The 23436-nt window shown below is 47.1% G+C and overlaps 1 protein-coding gene across 7 annotated transcripts in view; it reads right to left on the bottom strand.

Moving 5' to 3' along the window:
• TAOK3 (TAO kinase 3) overlaps nucleotides 1-23436 on the bottom strand; it is a 1246906-nt gene that overhangs the window by 552975 nt on the left and 670495 nt on the right. For all 7 annotated transcript variants that reach the window (XM_085636070.1, XM_085636074.1, XM_085636076.1 and 4 more), the window contains one exon: nucleotides 4583-4664. In XM_085636070.1, the coding sequence (XP_085492196.1) occupies nucleotides 4583-4664 (82 nt within the window). The remainder of the gene's footprint in view (nucleotides 1-4582; nucleotides 4665-23436) is intronic.

Below are 23436 nucleotides of genomic sequence, written 5' to 3' on the forward strand. Positions count from 1 at the left end.
TGGGCTCCTCCACTGGAGAAGTAAAAGTGGTAGTGATTTCTCCTCTCAGGGAAGAGTAACATGTAAAGTTCTTATGCCAATAAGTGTTACGTCTGTTGTTATTTTCTACGCTTGCCATTCTGGAATCCTGACTGCATCAGGGTACCGGCCAGGTTCTGCAGCAGGTTACCGGCCAGGTTCTGCAGTTTTGGCTCTTTGTCAGTTGCCTGCTCTACTTCGGACTTATCGGTAGCTGATGCAGTCAAAGGTCCTTTTTAATAAAGGAATTTTCTTTACAACACTACGTGGCTCCGGCGTCTTCTGAAGAGTTATTTTGTGCCTGCCACCCTTCTTCTGGTTGTTCACAGGGAGTTATCCACCTCACTAGCATTCTGCAACTTTAGAAGGAGGCTTGCAACAGTGTCCAAACGTGACAGACGCTGACCCACCAATGAACATTCATTGCCATTCCTCTTCTTAGGGCTCTGTGAAATAGAAAGCATCTGAAACAAAAAGAGTGCCTCAAATCTCTGGAACTGCTGTGTGGTTTGAGTATCCTCTGAACAAATGAAATATCCTCTGAACAAAGCCCTCTTCTTTGAAAAATGTGTGTATACCTTTTTTTGCGCTGCTTTTCAAAATCAGATTATACAGAAGTAGACAGAACAGTGTAGACAAGAATGAGCCAGATGCCACAGGGCGAACTTTGCACTGTGCCATACAATTAACTAGAGGCACCAAACGTTTCAAAAGTAGCGCTGGCAAGACCTTCCAGGAACTCAGGATGAAAAGGAAGAAAATAAACAACTAACTGTATCAACAAATATTTGAAACATACAATACAAAACCCCCTGAACAATGCAGGCTTGATGAAAACCTCAACGTTTACAGGATCCCTAACAAACACATGTTTAGTCAGATTAAAAATCAGAGAGGCCTGTGTAGTCAAAAACAGTGCTAGTGTAGGTACCATTCACAGAAGACCTAAAACTCCTAAGTGTAAAGGAAGAAGAATGGTTTCTTATGGTTATGCCTCTTGAGTTCTGTAGAGTGGTAGGCCTACAAGGAAGCGGCAACTCTACAAAACTCTGTGAGAACTCAAAAGGTCAAATACTTAGTTAAATCCCGAGTCCCACTAAATAATGGCAGCTGTGATTCACCGAAATAAAGCAAGCATGCTACAGGTGTGGGTGGTGACTGTATAGAAAGTAGCAGTCATGCTGCCAAAGTCACAAGAGCTTTGCCTAGCAGGCAATAGGGGAATTTATGAACATTTGTCTGATGAATTGGAGGATCATCAATACAATAAAGACCTGGCTATGGGAGAATGTCTTTAATATCACCTTCAGGCACTGCTTCCAATGTGGGTCTGACTTATTCTTCCCACTGTTTGGCGCCCCGTCCAATTTCCCGCAGTCCAAAACTCACAAGTTAATACTTTCTTTAAAAAAAAGAGGGAAGAGAAGAATCACTGTCAATTGAGCCACTCAACCATGCATCCCCTCCCTCACAACATGTGAGTGAAGAACCCTCGAGATGCCGACGGCTATGGGGGTTGAGATATGTATGAGCAGTACAGAACACCAATGAAGGTAGGCTGGCATGAGCTTTAAGAACTTTGGAACAGTAGCAGCCTTGCATTTATGTGAATAATATAACAAGATAAAAGTATGACATATGAGTGTGGACTGCAAGGCATTGTGGGTTCTGGAGTGCCCGGAGTCATTAAAAATGGGAACATTACCAGAGCATTGGTATGTGGAATAAGAACTTTACGCAGTACATGATATATAAAGATATAAGGAATCCCGGTTTTTTAATAAAATCCTTGATGGCGGTAACCCAGGACACTACAGAGAAGATAGGTGAAAGCAATAGAGGGAGGTAGGAATGACCTCCGTTGGGATATGCCAGCTTGACAAATTTCATCAGACATATATAGTGAATATAAATGGTGACACCAGGTATAGTTGAGTTGGGTTTAATGAGTAGTCCACAGCATTAGACACATGTAAATTGTGAAAAGACTTAAAAACGGAGACGTTCCAATATGGCCGCCGTAGTGGTGTGGAAAGCGAGCTGAGCTGCACTGGAACGTGTGGTCACATGGTCCGCATGCCATCAGCGTGCAGCACAGCCACGGATAAAGTTTGCTCTGATTGCCGGCGTGCTGTGAAGCTGGGACGAGACGCCGCTTTACACGATTGTTGGTGCAGTAAGAGTGTGCATGAGGACACAGGGACTGGAATGTAAGGAACATTGAAGGGACGGTATTAGTCCCCTTAAGGTGAATGGATTAGAACAGAATGTGAGAAATGTCCAGTGTAAGTGGGAAGTTCACGGGGCAATAAAAGGAGATGGTCAATTTCAAACCAGCACTGTTGATGATAGGCATACCTCGAAAGGATAAGGGTCTTATCGATTGTTAGTGTGTATGAAAACGACATTTGGAAAAGCCATGGTACTGAGATATGGCCAGTACATTTTTGACGAAGAGAAAAGGTATACAGCAATTGCAGTGCTGATGTATGATATTGTTTCCACAGGTGTAACTGATAAGCAATGGTAGTGCTTTTGCAAACAAAGGGGTAAAAGTGATGTATACGCCCCTTTTGTTCTGGTGCAGGCTGGTATGAAAGCCCACTGCCGACACCGGATAATTATATAGGTTTGAAATCTAAAAGATATATATTGCCTTGGAGTGTGATTTTATCTGGTTGACCAGGTTTTTACTGAGATAGAATCACTGTCTTTTTGTCTTGATAGCCAACCCGTATTTAATAAACATTGTCCAGAGAGGAGAGTGACTGAACCCCACGCCCTGACGAATTTGCCACAACGTATGTATTTGGCAATGAAACATGTTGGCCTTCTTGGTAAAGGTTAGAAACATGCAGTGCTTTTAACCCGAGTAAGCTCACATCTTCAAATAAAGTGGGCAACGTAATAGTGAGTCTTAACTCGATTTTAAAGTGCATTGAACACTGTTCTCTGCATATCACGGGGTTTATGGTTTTGGGACAGTTGTTTTTTTTTTTCTGCCTTGCCTGTCTTTCTTGGACACTATTTTCTTTGTTTCGGTGAGTGGGCAACCGTTGATATATGTGGGTATACTGGCGAGAACCTGCTGGTAGCCTCCCATATGTTGCATACGTGAGGTGCCCTCTCACTCTTTTCACTTATTTTTCAGTAAGTGTTCTTCACTCACATGTTGTGAGGGAGGGGATGCATGGTTGGGTGGCTCAATTGACAGAGATTGTTCTCTTCCCTCATTTTTAAAAAAAAGAAAGTATTAACTTGAGAGTTTGGGACTGCGGGAAATTGGACAGGGCGCCAAACAGTGGGAAGAATAAGTTAGACTCACGTTGGAAGCAGTGCCTGAAGGTGATATTAAAGAAACTCTCCCATAGCCAGGTCTTTATTGTATTGATGATTTTTGAGAGGAGGGTGGGTTGGTGATTTCCCTTTTTTGCTCCCTGTTGAGAATTATGATGAATTGGAGGGACTTCTGGCTGAGGATACTGCAGGAAGAATATGCATTAAATGACCTGTCACTTCCTCCTAATAAAATAAAGAATGCATGTTGCAAAGTACTCTAATCTTTCTGCTGAGGAGCACCACACCACACCGTCAAATCTCCCACACTATTTAAACAATCAAAATCTATAAAATCACTGGTGGATCTGCTTTAGACTTCAGGTCACTGGTGCTTCAACAGGTTAAGTACCTAACAATTTAAAGTTAAGAAATCTCTAGTTCCAAATTCTTTATAGACCAAGGGTGGTTTCATGACCATAAATAGTTCTGTACCATGCTCCTAGTGAAAAAGACTAGGCTTTATGAATATGAGAGCCATATCATCAGACACAAAGAGCATCAGAGAGCATCATCATCAACACATCAGCACCAAATCTACCACTAACCGAATATCATTGCACAATGACACAAAACACCATTCTACGATATGGAACAACAATACAAAAAAGACAACCCTAAAGTACAGCAACATAGCTGGCTTACTTTTACAAAGAGTGTATATTCTATTCTTAACTTTTTTATACAATATAGGGCGTAGGCACTAGAGCATACATTTGAAATGTTTTCCTTGTATCACTAAAGGTCTATAAATATCTTGTGAGTTTACACTCCCTTCGCCTGCAGCCTCAAGATCCATGGACATACACGGAGTACCTCAAGTGCGGTCAACTGTAGTTCATATTTCTCCGCTCTTGATAAGAATACAAAGCACAGTATATTCTGGCAAGCTGTTTCAGACAAACACAATGTGCAGTGATAACATTTTCTTGAAGTAATGAGAGGTGAGACCTCGCTCAGAGGTTAACAAGATCTTACACAACATATTTTTATTCAGAACCACCCAAATCACACCTACTTTGAATTGACAGCCCTAGGTGTGTTGGAAAGTGTTAGAAGTGAACAGTGTGTGATGGTGGACGCAGTAGAGGCTAGGTGTTTTTTCTTCATAAAAGAAAAGTCCTGTAAATCATGTACGTTTCATTCATGCATAGGTACTTTAGAATAAAAAGCAAAAGAAGCTTAAATAAAAATGCACAATTAGAACAAAAATAGTAGGTAATTTTACCCGTAGCAGCTCTGCTGACGTTGGCCTGTCCTGAGGTATTTTCTGCAAGCAATAATCAACAAATCCCCTAAACGAATCCGTCCTGTAAGAAGATTAAATCAAATAAATTAACATTTCACAAATACAAGGAAATTTCTATTGCAGGTCTTCTGGTCACCGGTCACTGCAAGATTTAGAACACAAAAGACATTTACGAGTCTGTTTTTTTTTGGAGAGGTGTATTTTTTTTTTTTTATGTCTATTTATTGACGTTTTAAAAGTACAAACCTAAGCAAAACATCAGCATCAGCAATATCATATATAGTCGAAGAATTTGAATAAGTACATGACATTCACAAAGAAAGAATTTAATCAGCCGCACACAGCAGGGTGGCCCCCAACTCGTTGGTGACATGTTCCAAATGTCCTCCAATGTTCTTCCTGCTTAGGTGACCCCGTCTTTCCCCGACCACATGTGCTCTCCACCACTCTCTAGGGTGTGTGTGTTAATACATACATTCAGAGGGGATCCCATACACCTCTCGGCCTGGAGGCCTGAGGAAGGAGATCGGGCGTATATGCAGGATTGTTCCTGCCACATTATGAGATCTTAGATCCAAACCTTAAATTTGGGTGCTCTACCCCACCCCCACCAGTAAGCCACCTTTATTTTGCCAGCAAAAGCCCCAATGCAGCACATTCGCTATTAGAGGCATCCAGTTCTTCTATGTACCCCAGCACAGCCAAAATGGGGGAAATCGGTAATGACACCCCCAGCATTTCCCCAAGCGCTTCAAGGATTTGCCGCCAATATGCCATGATGGGATCGCATTCCCATGGCAAATGAAGGAAGTCTGCATTACCCCGCCTGCACTTGTCACAGCAATCATCCATCCGGAGTTGAAGCTTATGCACCTTGGTGGTAGTGTAATACAGACAATGAAGAAATTTATAATGTATTATCCTCAAGCGACTATTGGCCAATTTGCTCTCTGTCTGCTTACAACAATATATCTACTGGTTAGCCGGCAGGGGTGAGCCTAACTCCGCCTCCCACCGAGTCCTGGAAGCCGTGGGAGTGCGCACCGCCAGCACCTCTGTGTGGCAGTATAGCATGGAGGCCACATGAGACGGAGAAGTACACTGTAGTATTATGTGTAACAGGACCAGTGTTTGCGGATCGCGAGGGAAGTCAGGAGTAATGGCCTCAACACTCTGACGGAGCCTCACAACCATGAAAAGCTCCATGGGTGTGGGTTCATTGTTAGAAAAGAATTGTTTTTTTAGTTTTAAAACTACCGCCAACATACAGATCACCCAACGTGTTCATTTTGAACTCGCGTAGCATTCGCTGGCACGCAACCTCTCCCACTAGCTCGAGGTCTAGGGGACCGCGCGAGTTGTAGTATTAGCGAGTATAGCTTCAGCGTACCGAGTCTAGTGGCTATGTCCCTCCACGCCACATTAGTGCAGTCTACAGTGGTGGGATCCACGTCCCTGCCCTTGGGATTATGCACGAGAAATCCCACCAGTGGCTTGGGATCCATGTATCACTGCTCGATAGCTAAGTGTGGCATGTACGGTGGAGAGTGGAACCAGTATGTGGCGAAGTGTGCCTGAGAGCATATATAGTATAGTTTCATGTCTGGTGCTTCAAAGCCCCCTTGTGAGAAAGGGCGAGTGAGGATGTCCCACCTCAGGGTGCGCAGATTATGTGAAGACGAGCGGCCAGGGTTGAACCCCGCCTGATCAGGAAGGACTAGGAACCCCATAAGGATATTTAGTCTGTTTGCAAGCACCTTGGCGAAGATCTTGATATCACAATTTATAAGGGATAATGGCCGATATGATTCACATTTATCCCCTGGCTTTCCAGGTTTAAGTAAGGAGACTATGGTCACTTCTCTTATACTCTGAGGGACAATTCCATCCTACCTGGCCTCATCGTACACGCGCTTAAGATTTGGGACCAAAAAATCTACGTACATCTTGTGAAAATCGGCCAGTAGGCCATCAGAGCCGTGTGCTTTGCCACATTGAAGCTGCATAATTGCTGCCCTAATCTCATCCTCCTCGATCTCCGAGGCTAGGAACTCACGTTGTGCCTTCCCAAGCCACCCTAAGGCCACATACTCCAGATATGCATCCACGAAGATTGCCGGCGGTCCAGAGAGGAATACAGTGCAGAGTAAAATGCTGTGAAAGCATGGAGGATACCATAGGTGTCTTTATGTACATTATCACTCCCGTCTCTTATCTCTGTCACATAATTAGCAAATCTGGGGCAGGGGAATTCGTTCCCGAAGAGCCCGGCCTGGCCTTTCTCCTTCCCCATATCTACACGCTCTATAATATCGCCCGCAGAACAGGCATTCCCCGTCTGCTGTTTCCCTGTACTCGGTTAGTGTATCCTGAAGTGCAATTTGCATTTGTGCCGTGTGGTGTAGGCAAGCGATTGTTCTAATCTTTTGAGGTCCACCTCCAAGTGGACGAGGGTATTGGGTATGTTCCATAGCACTCTGCCCCCCTTTGCCATACATATACCCCTGATCATTACTTCGAACGCCTCCCATAAGGTGGTAAGGTGTACCACTGATACTACGTTTCGCTGAAGAAATTCTTGTATCTCTTGCCCCAGCTCTGTCCTAAAGGCAGTGTCTAAAAGTCTCAGGTAGGAGCCACCAGGCCCAGTGGGGCATGCACTGCGCTGGGGGGACAAAAGTGATCCGGACCGGGGAATGGTCCGACAAGGTGCGAGCTAGGTGCTGGGCGTGTGTCAGCCATGTCACCAGTCCCCTGGACACTATCCAATAATCTATCCTGGACCAGGAGGAGTGTATTGCGTTACAATGCATGCCCTCCATCAGCTGTAGGTGCATATGTCGCAATGCATTGATTAATGGTGTGTAATAATCAGTCGCAGCTGTTTCTAAATGGCAGCATAGTGATGTGGTTGTTCTATCCACCTGAGGCTCCAAGGCCGTGTTGAAGTCCCCTCCCCATAGCACGTAGGTGGACCCTATGTTCAGCACTTTTCCCCAGAGGAAATTATAAAAGGCACGGTCATCCACATTTGGCCCATAACATACCAGCGTGACAGAGCATGAAGCCAGTCTTCCCCATATGATGCTATATCATCCCTGGACATCTTTTAGTGATCCCACCGCCACATAGGGTGTACTCTCACGCCTTCCCGGCCCACTCCCACGGCTGTCGGTACCTTTTGTGTATATGTACTGCGCAACTAAAATGATGTAATAACCCCTCCCACCTCCCACTTCGACATCTCCAACTAGTCAAAGCCATAAATTCCCCCACCCCCAAAAAAAGGCTCAATTGGTCGAGTAGACTTTTCCCAGAGCCCAACTCCCTGACTTCTGTTAATTCCCCAAGCAGCAGGCAGATATTGCCAAGGTTAGTTCTGCCCGTACTCCAAGCGAGCACGCATCAGGGAGGGGCCCTTAGGTCGAGGCACCCGGACAGTCTCGATAACCATTGTTTCTGTTCTAGCAATAGTCAACTGTCTCTTGCAAAAGGGGAGAGAAAGGAATAAGAGAAAAAAAGTGAAGAAGACGACGACCGAATAGATAGCTGGAAAGTAAGGACACAAAAAAAAGAACAACAATACTTAGCAGGGTACTTCTAATAAGGTTCAGTAGGGATCTCCTTTCGGGGAAGGTACTCCTAGGGGGGGTACAGCCTCCCACTCCGCCATGTTGAGCGGGGGTGCCCAGATTAAACACTTGACCATGTCTCATTCACCTCCGTCCGCTGCATTGTTTAGTCAGCAGTTGTGGTCCGGTGACGTTTGGAAAGTTCACATCCTGCTTTTTTTGCTTTTGAGGACTCTTGCAATTATCGGTCGTGGTGGCACTTCCGGAGGAGGTCGATGTCCCAGTGAGCAATGTGCCCTATCAACCACCAACTGTGTCGAGGAGGAGTCTGCTCCGAACAGATTCTTCATCATCCTCTCCACATAGTCCTCTATGCTGCCAGTGTTGGTACTTTCCGGCACACCCATGATTTGCACGTTGATTCGCCGGGAGCCCGCTTCCGCTTTGCTGCGATGAATTTCAAGAGGCATTCCATTTGCAACAGCTGCCCTTTTCTACCTTCTGAGGTGTCCTCTAGTTCGGAAATTCTTTGCTCTGCCTCCTTTAACTTGCGTCATGTTTCTCGAATTTCTGGGCCATGAAGTCAATCCGGAAGCACATTGAGTCCATTTTGCTTTCTATGGAGGTAAGGCATTGGTTCATAGTCTTGAGGTGAGGAGAGTCTTGACGTCTTCATCCTCTGAGTTGGGGCCGAAATTAGAGCCCTCTGCTATTTCCTTTTCTGTGTCCCTTGAGTAGGATCTTGCAGTTTTCCTGGGTTCGAAAGACAGTCTGGAATGTTTGCCTTCCGTTCTGCCCATTTTGCTCCCCTGACCTGTTGATGCGCACTGTAGGATGCCTCCTCCTCCGACACCCGGTCTCCTGCTCTCCAACCACTTCAGTCTGCGATAGTTTCCCCAGCATGGTCCTCCTCCCTCCGCCAGCCTGGCACCTTACGCATCAGGTCCTCAACCTCCTCAGGTCTGGGGTCCACAGCTGTGTCAGTTCAACTCCCTCAGACCTCCCTCGTCGTATCTCCCCAAGGCGAGATCTTCTCCACATGCTGTGACTTGAGGGGTTTATTTTTTTTCTCTATGCACTGTGTAGGCCTCACCGATATACCACTCTCACTGCAACTATGAGCCCTCTGCTTCTTCGGCCGCAACAGAGCAAGTGGGGGTAGGGCAATACTTATTTCCTTGTTCCCCAGGTGCTGTGTGGAGTGGTCCTCCTGTTCTACTATTGGGAGCTCACTTGTTGCTTGATTGCACGGACGGTCCTGGTCACTTACTGCCCTTTCTGCACGAGCTCTGCTCAAGCTCTCACTGACGACTTACATACGGCTCTCGGGTGTCTCCAGGGGTTTTCCCTGTGCGGGGTGACACTGTGGGCTGATGGGTACATTTGCCACGGCTCGTGTCCCTAGGTCTTCAGCTGCACGCCACCCCTCCTCAACCAGCTCTTCTGAGGGCTGCGCTTTACCGGCTGTGTTGTGGCCTGTGCCGGTCGGGCGTCACCTCGCTGGGATGTCCTCTCGGTGGGGGGAGGTTCTAGCCGTCTCTACCACAGCACTTTCCTTTGTCCGCCACGGCGGTAGAGCTCCGGAGCAGCAGTATTTCCCCCTGGTCTCCTCACCTCTGCGATCCAGCAGGCAACCAGGCCTCCAACTGGACCCTCTCTGTTTTGCTCCTCTCAGGTTGGGGGGGGGGGGGTTGTGTCGTTGTCTGAAGGGCTCCCCCGATTGAACATCAATCAGGAGGGGAATTTCATATATGCGCCAGACTTCATGCGGAGGTGAAAGTGTAGGATAATGACGGACTTAGCATCTGGGCTGCAGGAGCTTCACAGCCGTGCGGCCATCTTGTCCTTGCACCACATAGAGCTCTTGGAGAGGTGTAGTTCTCCATTTTTGTTGTGTGCGCTCTCACACTCACTGCTGTAGCGGTCAAATTATTTTACAATGTTATGTTTAATTTAGCAAACACCATCCTCTCTACAATTAGCATCCGTTCTGTGGAGCATTCTAAGATGAACACATGTTTTCAAGGAGTAAAAATGAAGCAGAAGCCTGGATTTTAAACTCTGCCCCTCTGGCTACCTGAAGAAATACTGTGTACACTGAATTAGTGCAAATGTTTATTCATCCATGCTCTTTCAGATATGCACAGAACTGCCCCACATTTAATGTAGAGAATCAAAACGTTCTCCGTTTATGATGGTGAATGTCCTCTTTTAACAATGCTTGTTCATGCTAGCAGGAGTTGTTGTTACTACATTTGGCTCAGCCTATACCATCTTGTCTTAAGACATTCTGTGCATGCCAGGAAAAGTATTGTTGTTAAAACATGAGGCCACAAGTGTTGATATGAAATGTGAGACTGTAAGAATATATTATCTGGAAACAAAAAGGTATATAGTCCACCAGTTGTATGTGGTATTGTCTTCCTTGCGTTCATTAGCTGTATGATGAGGGACAATTTTCTTTCCACCAAATGGATTAACTGTATAGTGTCACCATGATCAGTGCCATATCTGACAACATGTTATGTGCCTCTCAGGACCTTTGCAGATCTCTTTACCGCAGCACCAATAACTTAAAAAAACTCAATTACAAACGTTGTAGTGATTGCTTTTGAAGTCTTCTGTGACCAAGGACTGCTACTAGATGTGCCACATAATGCAAAATGTGCACACTAGTTCCCCCTCAGACTTCAGTTTATGGCAAGGCAATTGCTTTGACATTTACAAGTTATTCCGAAGTAGCTGCAGTAGGAGCAAATCTTGCAAATCTTTATGAGTATGGTCTGGTTCCCAGTATACTTCTTCAAGGAGGAGAAAACTAAAACAGGACACGTGGAACAATCAAAGCTGATATACCCCTGCATATTTCATGGAAGCTGTGATTTAATACTATCAACAGCAGTCACACACTGGAGTGACAATGGGTACAATATGGAAGATAACTGTTTCAGAACACTAGCACTTGTCTTGTCAGGTGCATCTCTCGGATTCTGCCAGTCTATTAGTATAATGGTTTTGTGTTCAGCATCAAGAGATTGTTTCCACCTACGTGACACTTTCTAGATTTTCATACACATCCTTTGGTTGTTACTCTTCTACATTAAGAGGCTCTCTTCTCTGAAACAAACTATAGACAAACCCTTAAGAGCTCCCTCGCTAATGGCGAATTTAAGGCTGAATAAAGATGGAATTTGGATTACAATAATGAAACAGTTCATGCAGCAAGAAACACCTCCTCCTTACTTTAGCTCTCCTCCAGCTCTCTGCCTTCTGAGCTGGAGGACAATGGCACCAGCTTACGAGTCTTACTGCTGAGGACAACATCTGGATCAATTTCAAAGTAATGCAGCTGGAATGGCCCTGGTGAGTCCTGAATTGCTAATACACTTCAGTGTTGGACTAAGCTGCTCCCTGTTCGTCTCCATTACTTCAGCTAGTTGATTAGCTGCTTTCCTTTGAGCAGAATGAGATGTAGGGTCCTTTGTAACTGTGAGTGTTCAACATCAGTCTCTGGCTGCTCATAAATTTCCCCACAACTTTTTCAAATTCAGCAGCAAATGTACACTTGTTTAGGGGGTTAGGGAAAAGAAGCCTTCGATCATTAGAGTGAAATATAGAAATCCATCATGGCTTTTGCACCTTAACTCATTAGTGCATCTAGCAGACAACAGCAAATACGTTTGGCCCCTCTCGCTACAGTGGCTTATTTTGTGAAGGTGTTGATACCAACAGGATTTGTCCGTCTTTTGGTAGTCGTAAAGTTACTATCTACTGTAAAAGCTCTAATCTCACCACAGAGTAATTTGAAAACCATAGCCACAGTATTACTCTAAGCCTCCTCTGAATCCTGCCAAACGTGCCCTGGAATGCCTGTAATAAATATGGTCATACTGCTCCAAACTGCTTAGTTGCCAAGAAAGTTTGCAGAATTCCTATTGTCATACAGTTCCTATTAAATAAGGAGTACTTTGCTTCTGGACAACATAAGCGTCAAAATATGGGGACTCAGTCCACTCATATAATCAGAGTATGTCAGTCCAATTCCTGACTAGCTCGCAGTGCGCCATCTGGACCCCTTACCTGATAGGGTATCAGATGGTGTTTACAACCTCAGAACATGACCACTCTAATTCCCCCAATGAAACCGTGGAAACATATCTTCCCTTTTGTTGCTGCTTAGGCATCCCCAAAGGGAGACAAAAGAAATATACAAATTGGCATTTCAAACATTTATTAAAACAAATGTATTTTTGTCTAAAAAGCAGGAGCTGCAGTTATTAGCAGGAGGAAACAAAGCAGTTACAAACATTGCAAAAATGGTGAAAAAGATGAATAATTGAACCATTATACCTTTGCAGTGATCATATGAATATATGTCATACCGACATTCCTACCTATCAGATACAGAGCATAGCGAGAATGCATTCTGCCAGATCACTTGAAGCAAAGGAGTAGTTTCTTTTCTGTAACTCCAGTTCTGTAGTAGGGGTATCTCTGTTATAGTCATAATCTAGTGAATAGTCCCGCCCATGTGCGTGGACCCCGGAGCAATAAAAAATAATCTCTAAAAGGTGACAAATCATGCAGACCTGCATACACCTTTAAGAGAGAATTTAATTTAAAGACAGATAATGCAGCCTATACCCACAGGCTACACTGTCCAGTACTTCAACTAGAATTCCACCAACATCCACAAACAGCACTGCCTGTCTAGTTTTTCTCCCCATAGGAAAAAACCCTGCCTCTACCAGCAAAAGCCTCTGGAATGATAGAGAGGAAGGAGTGGACAGACAAGCCCCATAGGCTGCCATTATGTGGCTTAAAACAGGATACTGTGCCTTTAAGAAAACTTTCCAGGTTTCCAGAACTTTCCCCAGTATCCCAGAATGCCCAGCAGGTCCCATTTACTTTCAGTTCTTTTTGAAGGCGTAGCACGCCAGACCTGTAGCATTCTACATATGAATAAGTATCTCTCCACCGGGGAGGAGGGCGGGCGCTTATGACTATAACAGAGATACCCCTACTACAGAACTGGAGTTACAGAAAAGAAACTACTCCTTCTGTAGTAGGGGATCTCTGTGTATAGTCAATCTAGTGAATAGAATGGCAAGCCCATCCCCACACAACAAAAGCAGTGGAGAACACACAAGACACTACCACTACTGTGCGAACAAATTTCGCAGCGAAGCCTGCCCAACCTGAGCATCTGCCCTGGCATCCGTGTCCAGACAGTAATGCGCAGCAAAGGTATGGACCGACTTCCAAGTGTCCGCCTTGCAGATTTCCGCAATCGGAACATTACGTAGCAAAGCCGTCGTGGCAGCTTTGCCCCTGGTGGAATGAGCCTTAGGTTTACCCCTTAAGGTCTTATTAGCCTTTTGATAACACAATTGTATGCAGGACACAATCCACCGAGAAATGGACTGCTTAGAGGTCGCAAGACCAGTCCTGACAGAGCCATAATTAACAAACAATTGGTCCGACCTACGAATATCCTTGGTCTTATCCAGATAAAATTTCAACACCCTCCGAACATCCAGGGAATGGAGAGACCTTTCCGCTGGCGAAGAGGGATTCTGAAAGAACGTAGGTAAAGTTATGGTCTGGTTGACATGAAAATCAGAGATAACCTTAGGAAGAAATTTAGGGTGAGTACGCATCACAACCTTAGCAGCATGAAATACAGTATAAGGTTCTTGACAACATAATGCCTGAAGTTCACTCACCCTGCGGGCCGATGTAATGGCCACTAGGAACGCCGCCTTCCAGGATAGGTGCTGCAATGAAGCCTTGTGAATGGGTTCAAAAGGCTCCTTCATCAGTCTGGACAGCACCACATTCAAGTCCCAGGAAGGCGAGGGAAGTCTGACGGGAGGAAACACTTTCTTCAAGCCTTCCAAAAAATCCTTGACCACAGGGATGTGAAAGAAGGAAGTCTGTGAAGGGCATTTCCTGTAAGCAGTCAAAGCAGCCAGATGAACCTTAATGGAATGGAAATTAAGGCCAGACTGCGCCAGATGTAAAAGGTACGGAAGGATGACATCTTCCTTACATGTCGTCGGATCAAAGTTCTTGGACTTACACCAGATACAGAACCTCTTCCACTTGTAAGCATAGGATGTCCTAGTGGAAGGTCGTTTAGACTCCTTCAGTATGTCCATACAATCGTCTGGTAGATTCAGATGGCCATATTGCACTATTTCAGGAGCCATGCCGCCAAACTCAAAGACGAGAGGTTGGGGTGCACTATTCGCCCCCCGAACTTCGTGAGAAGGTCCGGCCTGCACGGCAACCGCATGTGAGGAAGGAGAGACCGGTGAAGTAGGTCCGTGAACCACCACTGCCTGGGCCACTCTGGGGCGATCAGGATCATCCGCGCCCTGGACTGGGACAGCTTGATGAGCACTGCCGGAATCAGGTGAATGGGTGGAAAAGCGTACAGAAAGCTGTTCGACCAATCGATCCATAGCGCATTCCCCAGCGTCCCCCGCTGGTAGTACCTGGATGTGAAGTCTCGGCATTTGCTGTTTTCGGCTGTGGCGAACAGATCTACGTCTGGAGTCCCCCACCTTGCCAAGACTTCTCCTAGTACTTCGTCGTTTATGACCCATTCGTGGTTTTCCTGAATCAGCCTGCTCAAGGCGTCCGCCTGAGCATTCTGCACCCCTGGCAGATGCGTGGCCGTAATCGTCAGTCCTCGGGCCAGCAGCCAGCGCCAGATCGCCTGCGCCTCCTGCGACAGAGTGCGCGATCTCGACCCCCCCTGCTTGTTGAGGTAATACATCGTGGTTGTATTGTCCGTCTGTATCAGCAGAGTTGGTCTGGAAGGACGGAAGGAAGGCCTTCAGTGCCAGGAAGACAGATCAGAGTTCCAGGAAATTGATGTGGTACGTCGATTCCAAAGGAGACCACTTTCCTTGAATCTGCAAGTCCCCGGAATGCGCTCCCCAGCCCTGGAGAGAAGCATCCGTCACTACACTCGTCGTGGGAATGTCCTTGTGGAAGGGAACCCCCTTGAGGAGGTTTTCCGCCGAACACCACCACTTCAGAGACTGAAGAGCATGCAGCGACAGTCGTATCTTGTCGTCCCAAGAGCCTGTCCTCTGATCCCACTGATCCTCCAAGCACTCCTGCAGTGGTCTCATGTGTAGCCGTGCGTGAGGAAGATACAGGAGGCCATCGATCCCAGTAGAGAAGACACCTTCCTCACTGTCGTCGATGGAGCAGTCCTGAGGTCCTGAGCCTTCCGAAGGAGTGATAACCGTCTCTCCTCCGAAGGAGACACGCTTGCTGACCGCGTATCGATGGAGGCCCCCAGGTACTGTATGCACTGGACCGGAGTCGTGACCGATTTGGACATGTTGACGTGTAACCCCAGCTTGTGTAAGAGAGCGCACGTCCATCGGAAGTGATCTTGTGCTTCCGAGAAGGATGAAGCCTTGATCAGCCAATCGTCCAGATACGGGTAGACAAACACCTTGTTCCTCCGCAGGTGTGCCGCCACCACCGCCATGCACTTCGAGAAGGTCCTGGGAGCAGACTTTAGCCCGAATGGCAGTACTGTGTATTGATAGTGATTGGCGCCGACTTGGAATCGCAGGAACTTCCTGTGCTTCCTTGCTATGGGCACATGGAAGTACGCATCCTGTAGATCTATGGCACAGAGCCAGTCTCCCCGTTGCAGCGGAGGGTAAATCTGGTGCAACGATAGCATGCGAAACTCCTCTCTGCGAATCCATTTGTTTGCCTGTCGCAAATCCAGAATGGGCCTGAACTCGTTCTTGTCCTTCTTGCGAACGAGGAAGAACCGAGAGTACAGACCTCTTCCCCTTTGAGACAGAGGTACCTCTTCTACCGCCTTTTTTCTCAACAAGATGTCTGCCTCCGCCTGGAGCTCTCTCAGCTGGAATCGAGAGCTGACCGGCGGAATCGCTGGAGGCGGGCTGATAAACCGAAGACTGTATCCATTGCAAACAATATTCAGCACCCACTTGTCCTGAGTAATTTTTCTCCACTCTGCCGGAAAAAATTGAATGCTTCCCCCCACTGGAGTGGGTAACGGTTGAGGGGGAAGTAGCCGCTCAGGGCCGAGACCCGGCCGGGCCCTTGGTAGTGGTAGTAGCCTGCTGGCCTCCTCTACCCCTCTGGCGCTTCTGGAAGGGCTTGCGGAACTGCTGCTGTTGTTGCTGCTGCTGTCCCGAACCCTGCCCACGCCCTCTGCCCGAAGACCCGAACCGCCGCTGGAACGGGCGCTTCTTCTCGGCCTTCTCCAACCCGACGGCCGTCAGGGTTTCCGCCTCCGCCTTCATGCGGGCCATCTCATCATCCGCATGTTTCCCGAACAGGGTTTCCCCCGAGAAGGGCAGGTTGGCCACTCTTTGCTGCGCCTCTGGCTTGAGGGACGTCAGGCGCAGCCACGAATGCCGCCTCTGGTGGATGCCATGACAGTAGGCGTGGGCGGCCAACAAGGATACATCCGCCGCTGCGCCGATCACCTGATTAGAAACCAGCATGCCTTCGCGCACTGTCTCCAAGAAGTCCTCCTTCTTGTCCCGGGGCAGCAGGTCCGCATACTGCTGCAGGGACTCCCACAGGGCCCGGTCGTAACGGCCCAACAAAGCCACTGCACTCGCCGCCTTCATGGTGGTGGCGGCGGTCCCACACACCTTCCTGCCCGCAGAGTCCAGCCAGCGGCTTTCCTTGTCAGGCGGGACCGTCGATGAAGGGGCGGTCGCATGTTGTTTCCTCGCCGCCGTCACGATGACCAAATCCGGCTTCGGGTCCACTCTCAAAAAGGTAGGGTCCGACTCCGGGGCCCTATACTTTTTCATGAGCCTGGAGGGGGCGGCCTTCGTCAGCGCGGGAGTGAGGAACAGCTCCAACGCGGGTTCCACCAGTTCTGGTACAAGAGGCAGTAGAGGGCGAGACAGATGTTTCTTATGAAGTGTCTCGAATATCACGGACGTCGTGGGTGTTGGAACCGTCACCGTGATACCCAACTTTGCTGCCCCTCTCAACAGCACCTCTTGGAAAGAGACCAAATCGTCCACCGGAGACACCCTAGTCCCCGGCGAGTCCGACAGCGTCGGGGAAAAGTCTCTGGTCGAGGAGCGCGTGTGCGACCTGGACCTGTGCCTCCTACGGCGTCGTCCTGAGTCCGACGATGACCGTCCACGGCTCCGTGATCTTCTCCTCCTGAGAGAGCGGGAGCGCGACCTCTTTGGCTTCGGTCTGTCCGCCGGTCTAGCCGGTCCCGGCGACCACGGGCGTCGTGGCTGCGGGGTCCCCTGCGGCGGAGTCGGGTACCTCGGAAGGGAAACCGACCGCGGGGGAACCGCCGGCGGCCCCACTGGAGTGCGTGGCAGCGACCGAGGTGGGGGCGGCGGAGGCAGTGTCCGCGGCTGTGGAGGCGGTGGTGGCGGTGGAGGTGGCGGTGGTGGAGGTGGAGGCGGCGGCGTTGGTGGTGGCGGAGTCGGAGGGTGTGGAAGAGGAGGCGGTGACGTAGGCATCCGAGGAGGCGTATACACCACAGAGTACACCGATTCCAGTGACTCTCTCTTCCTCGACGGCGACCTTCGCCTCGACTGCGACCTTCGCCTCGACCGCGACCTTCGCCTCGACCGCGACCTTCGCCTCGACCGCGACCTTCGCCTCGACCGCGACCTTCGCCTCGACCGCGACCTTCGCCTCGACCGCGACCTTCGCCTCGACCGCGACCTGTGCCTCGACGGCGATCTCCTCGACCTCGAGCGTCTCGACGTCGATCTCCTCTTCGGCGGCGACGTCGACCGTCTCCTCTTCATCGACGGCGAACGGCGATCTCCCCTCGACGGCGAGCGCCGACGCCGGGTCCGATCTCGACGCCGACTGCTGGACAGCGCCGTAGACGGCGTCGTCGCCGACGATGCCGATGTAGTCGACGGCGGCCTATTCAGGTCCCTCGACGTCGATCGTCGACGCCGCTTCTCCCCAGAGCCCTGGGGAGATGGCGAACAGATGGTGGTCATCCTCCTCGACGTCGCCGTCGACGCCCTCGACGTCGACGGGGAGTGGGAGCGCTTACTGGTCTTCCTGCCCCTGGGGAGCCCCCCAGAGGCCTCAGTATGGGCCGAATCAGCCCCTCCAGACCCACCTGGTGCCTTCAGTCTTCTCTCCTCCAGAACTTGAAGCCTGATTTTCATTCTGTCCCTCAGGGTCCTGGCTGAGAACGAGTGGCAGATGTCACAGTCTTCAGGCACGTGGGACTGGGGAAGGCAACCTATACACACCTCGTGTGGATCAGTTTTAGCCTTCTTTCTACCACATTCCGGGCACTTGTCGAACAAGCCAGGCATGTTGACAGTACCAGCTACTAAGCACTTGAAAAAGTGACAAAAATTGACAAAATCTCCCAAAAAAACCTTTAAAAGGGGAGAGCTCAATGCTCCAGGGTCCTGCTAGCAGGAGCCGGAAAAAAGAACTGAAAGTAAATGGGACCTGCTGGGCATTCTGGGATACTGGGGAAAGTTCTGGAAACCTGGAAAGTTTTCTTAAAGGCACAGTATCCTGTTTTAAGCCACATAATGGCAGCCTATGGGGCTTGTCTGTCCACTCCTTCCTCTCTATCATTCCAGAGGCTTTTGCTGGTAGAGGCAGGGTTTTTTCCTATGGGGAGAAAAACTAGACAGGCAGTGCTGTTTGTGGATGTTGGTGGAATTCTAGTTGAAGTACTGGACAGTGTAGCCTGTGGGTATAGGCTGCATTATCTGTCTTTAAATTAAATTCTCTCTTAAAGGTGTATGCAGGTCTGCATGATTTGTCACCTTTTAGAGATTATTTTTTATTGCTCCGGGGTCCACGCACATGGGCGGGACTATTCACTAGATTATGACTATACACAGAGATCCCCTACTACAGAACCTAACTTCCCAAAACTGTGTGTAATGTATCAGGAAGCCAGTCTTGTATGGAACATGTCGCCGTGCTTTGCAGGAAAGGATTGGAGTTAGCATGGCTGGACCTCAGCCACGGGCAAACATTCCAGGATAATTCATCGAAGTGCTCTTCTGAGGAACTTGACTCAGAGACATTATATATAATAAAAGCCTGGATCCATTCGTCCAATGCCAGAGGTGCAATGCTGATGTGTTGGAATGTTTTTCCGATTCAGAGTTGTCTCTGAATAGGCAACAAAATGCAAGGGCAGCATGCTCAGTGGTCTTTAGCCTTGGATAGAATGTCCAAGTGTCATGTTAAAATGTTCACAAAGAAATGTGCTTTCAAGCACAACACTTTTTGAGTATGTTATCATGTAAGTGCAAAGCATGTAAAAGGTCACTGTCTAAGATGTCAATTTTAAATGTGTAAGTCAAGATACACCCTTTTGTGCATGGGCCCTGTTGAACCCCACAACACTACAATTTGTCAGAGATTAAATATGGTGGGGAGCAAACCATTTCAGAAAGCTTTTGCACAAACTAGAAGCTCCTCATGCACCACCAGATGCCGTGTTTATAAGCCAGCCTCTCACTCCCTTCATAAGTAAAGTAGACTTACAGAGTGGAAAAGGCAATTTATGGCACAGAAAAAGAAGGACGAAATCAGAGAGTGAGCGGTATAGAGGGAAATGGAGCATGATGGGGACAAAGGAGTCACCAAAAATTAGAGCAGTAAGACGTTTTACGAAGAGTGCAGTGAGAAACAAAATAAACGTGTATTTAACAAAATACAGGGGTCAGGAAGGAATAACAGAATATAAGCAGGATTATAGAAAAAAACACAAAACAATAAAGAAAGTGAAGTAGATGGAGAATGTCATAAAGGAGAGCGAGTGCCACATCTTTCCTTTGTGCATCATGGTGTATGGTTGATTGATCTTTTATTTTAACAACATTTGATGGCTGTAGATGTATTTATTTGTGTGATTATTATTGTGCAAAACTAGTCGGTTGTAAAAAGGAGTTCCTTAAATAGAGCGAACATAAAAAAAAACAGACAGTACGGCATACCAAAAGAAGTAAGGATAAGATCTTATAGAGCAAGACTGGGTAAACAGCCATTAGTATGCGACTATTACTCCACATATCACAACAACGCAAGCGTAACAACGCTTGTGCTGTAACAATGCGTAGCCTTTACTACGCATGTTATTACATCGCATGCGCTGTTACAACGCAAGCGTTGTAATGCGATCCACATCGTTGTGAGGAAACTGAGGCTCTTCCGTTTCCTCACAAATACGTGCATTGAGCACCACCCCTCTGACGACGCTGGAAGGAGAAGAAAGTAACCACGAGGAGAGAGAGGTAAGAGGGGCTATGTAGTTTTAAAGAGTTTAGGGTAGGGGGTGAGTCGTGCAGGGGTAGTCTTTTAGGATTAAGGGTAGTGTTGTTGTGTTTGAGGAGTAGAGTGTTTGGGTTTAGGGTAGTGTCGTGGGTCGTGCAGGGTAGTGTTTGTGTGTAGGGACAGGGGTGGGGGTCAGGGGAGGGTGGTGCAGGGGGTAGTGTTTTAGGGATTAGGGTAGTGTTGTGGTGTAGGGTGGTGTTTTAGGGTTTAGGGTAGTGTTGTGTTGTTTGTGTAGTGTAGGCTAATGTTTTAGGGTAGAGCCAGGTGGGCAGTGCAGGTAGTGTTAAAGTGTAGGGACAGGTCTGGGGGAAGGTCGTGCAGGGGGTAGTGTTTTAGTTTTTAGAGTTGTGTAGTGTAGGGTAGTATTCTAGGGTTTAGGGTAGTGCCAGGTGGGTCGTGCAGGGAGTGTAGGGACAGGTCTGGGGGAAGGGGTAGTGTCATGGTGGGGGTAGTGTTTGAGGGATTAGGGTAGTGTTGTTGAGTTTGTGTTGTGTAGGGTAGTGTATTTGGATGCAGAATTTAGTTTAGTGTAGGGGAGTTTTTTGATACAAAAAATGCGTGGAAAAAGTATGCGGGGTAAAGGGATCCATTGTAATGACATTTTAAAAGCATTTCCAGGAACTTGCCATCTAATGGTATGCGTAGAAAAAAATTGTGTTGCAATGGTACTTGCGAACTAATAACTTTGTGGTAAAAGTATGCCTTGTTTTGCATTGCGGTGTATCGACATATATTCGCAAGACTGTGAGACATCATCTGAAGAGTTAAGTCTCCAAGTTTTTTCTGAAAGATAAAAGGTCCAAGCTGAACGTTTCGTCTTCCATTATATATTTCTCCACCACCTGGTGACTAGGCAAAACAAGCCTTTTATTTTTGGAGATTTCTATTACTTAAGATTTTCTCCTTGTGCATCTGTACTCTCATGTAGTGTGCAGATGGTCCTTTAAATTGGTTGGTAAACCAGACTAATCTGCTTTGTAAGTCACTTTAAATGTAATTATTGCCTACAGGCTGAGTAAAACTTTCTTAGGAAGAAGGCGATGGTCTGGTTTCTTAGCATTGGCGACCACTACTTGTACTGCATGTAGGATAACTTTGAGAAGTGAGGCTGTGGCTCTGTGAAGGCCAGCAAGTAGTGCAGTTCCCTCAATGAGATGTGCAAGTACCAAAGCTAGCCTAGCTGCCTTGAAGTTCAAATCTGGGATGAATGGCTTGAGTTTCCTAATGTGATGGCATTCAAATAATGCAGCCGTTGCAAATTTAGAAAGTGCTTGGAAATATTTAGGTTTGGATTGAAAATAAATCTAGAGATCTGGCACAGGAGACCAGTGATGTATAGACAGCCAGAGGAAATAGTATGTCAAATTATTTTTTGAAAAGGAGTTAAGTAGTAGGAATTTAGTCTTGGTCGGGTTCAGGTTTAGGAAGAATTGCCATGTGCAGTTTATTAACTTTCAAGAAAGATGAGTAAGATTATTAAGGTTGATGGATTCTACGGTATAGCTGAATGTCATCAGCATAATAATGTATGGATTTATTTTCTTGATCAATAAAGCCTAGTATTTTAACAGGTATGGTGAGAGAACTGAGTTTCATGGAGGCAGCAATTTAGGGGATTGATGAAGATCTGAAAGCGTTCATTTTCACAAACTGAGGCCTTGACACAGGGATGGACTGGAACAGGTAAAGGACATTAAGGATCCATCAGGACTTGAAGTAGTCATCACTGCCAAAATGGTGACCGGAACTATTTAGAAAGGCATTAACTTCACTTAAATCTTTTTACGGTATCATCTCGAATTTGTAATGCTGCACTTTTCTCAGCCGGATTAGGGACAAACTCTAGATTAAAAGGAATTCAGGAGGTTTTTGTTGGAGAAATGATCAAGGACCTGTGTGAAGACTCTGTGCTCCATATTTTTCCTAGTAAGAAAAGGGTGATCTGTCCATAAATTAGTAAAGCTAGTAATGTGCCTTCATCTGGTAAGAAGCAAATTACTTTCAGGATTTCAACAATCAGCATTTGTATAGCAAAGCACTTTCACCGCTAGTGTGCACACAGACTAGTGCAGGTGTCTTGCGGGTAGGTGGAAGTTCAGTCATTGGTTGATGTAGGCAGGTCCTTGATCATGCAGAGCTTTGTAGGCATGCGTGAGGCTCTTGAACTGGCATCTCTTCTAGATGGGGAGCCAGTGGAGGTTTCCGAGGTGGGGCGATGTGAATCCGCTTGGGGAAGTCCAGGATGACTTTGGCTTCAGCATTCTGTATGGGCTGCAGTCTTTTGAGGAGCTGGGTGGAGATGCCAGCGTAGACATGTCTTGTGAAAGTTTTTAAACGGACTGGAAAAATAGGTTTGTTTGTGTATTATGGATAGGTGAACACCAAAGCTAGCAATTGGGATTGAGAGACTAATTGTTGGAACAATGACTGTTTTGTTACGATTCTTTTCGATATGAGAAGGGATTAAGATTTTTGAAAAGCTTATTTGAAATCTGTGTGGATTTCATGTACTTTTTCCCCAGAGGTTGTTGGCAATAGCAGCAGAACTTCGGTATTCTAGTTGAACATACAGCTGGGTTAATTCTTCATTGAGTTCAAGAGAAAATTCAAGTTTTTCACAGAATTGAAATCTGCTTCAAAGCAAAGAAACAAATGTGTGCAGAATGCACCTGCAATTCCAATTTTCTGGGTTTCCCTGTCCTTTCATTGCCAAGTGTATTTTGCCAAGAGTCAACAATGGTAATTACAGAGGCCCCTGCAATGCATCTCTCCTGAGGCTGCTGATGAGAGTTATTAAAGTTCATCAAATGCAGCTGAAGGAAAAGCCATCTGCTACAGTCTCCAATCCCAATGGAAACAACTACTAAGTAAAACAATGTTGGGGATGGTGGCAGGGTACGTAATACGGAAGCACCAGGTTTTGTTGCATTGCAGTTT

This window comes from Triturus cristatus, chromosome 11 (assembly GCF_964204655.1).
Source record: "Triturus cristatus chromosome 11, aTriCri1.1, whole genome shotgun sequence".
Lineage (NCBI taxonomy): Eukaryota > Metazoa > Chordata > Amphibia > Caudata > Salamandridae > Triturus > Triturus cristatus.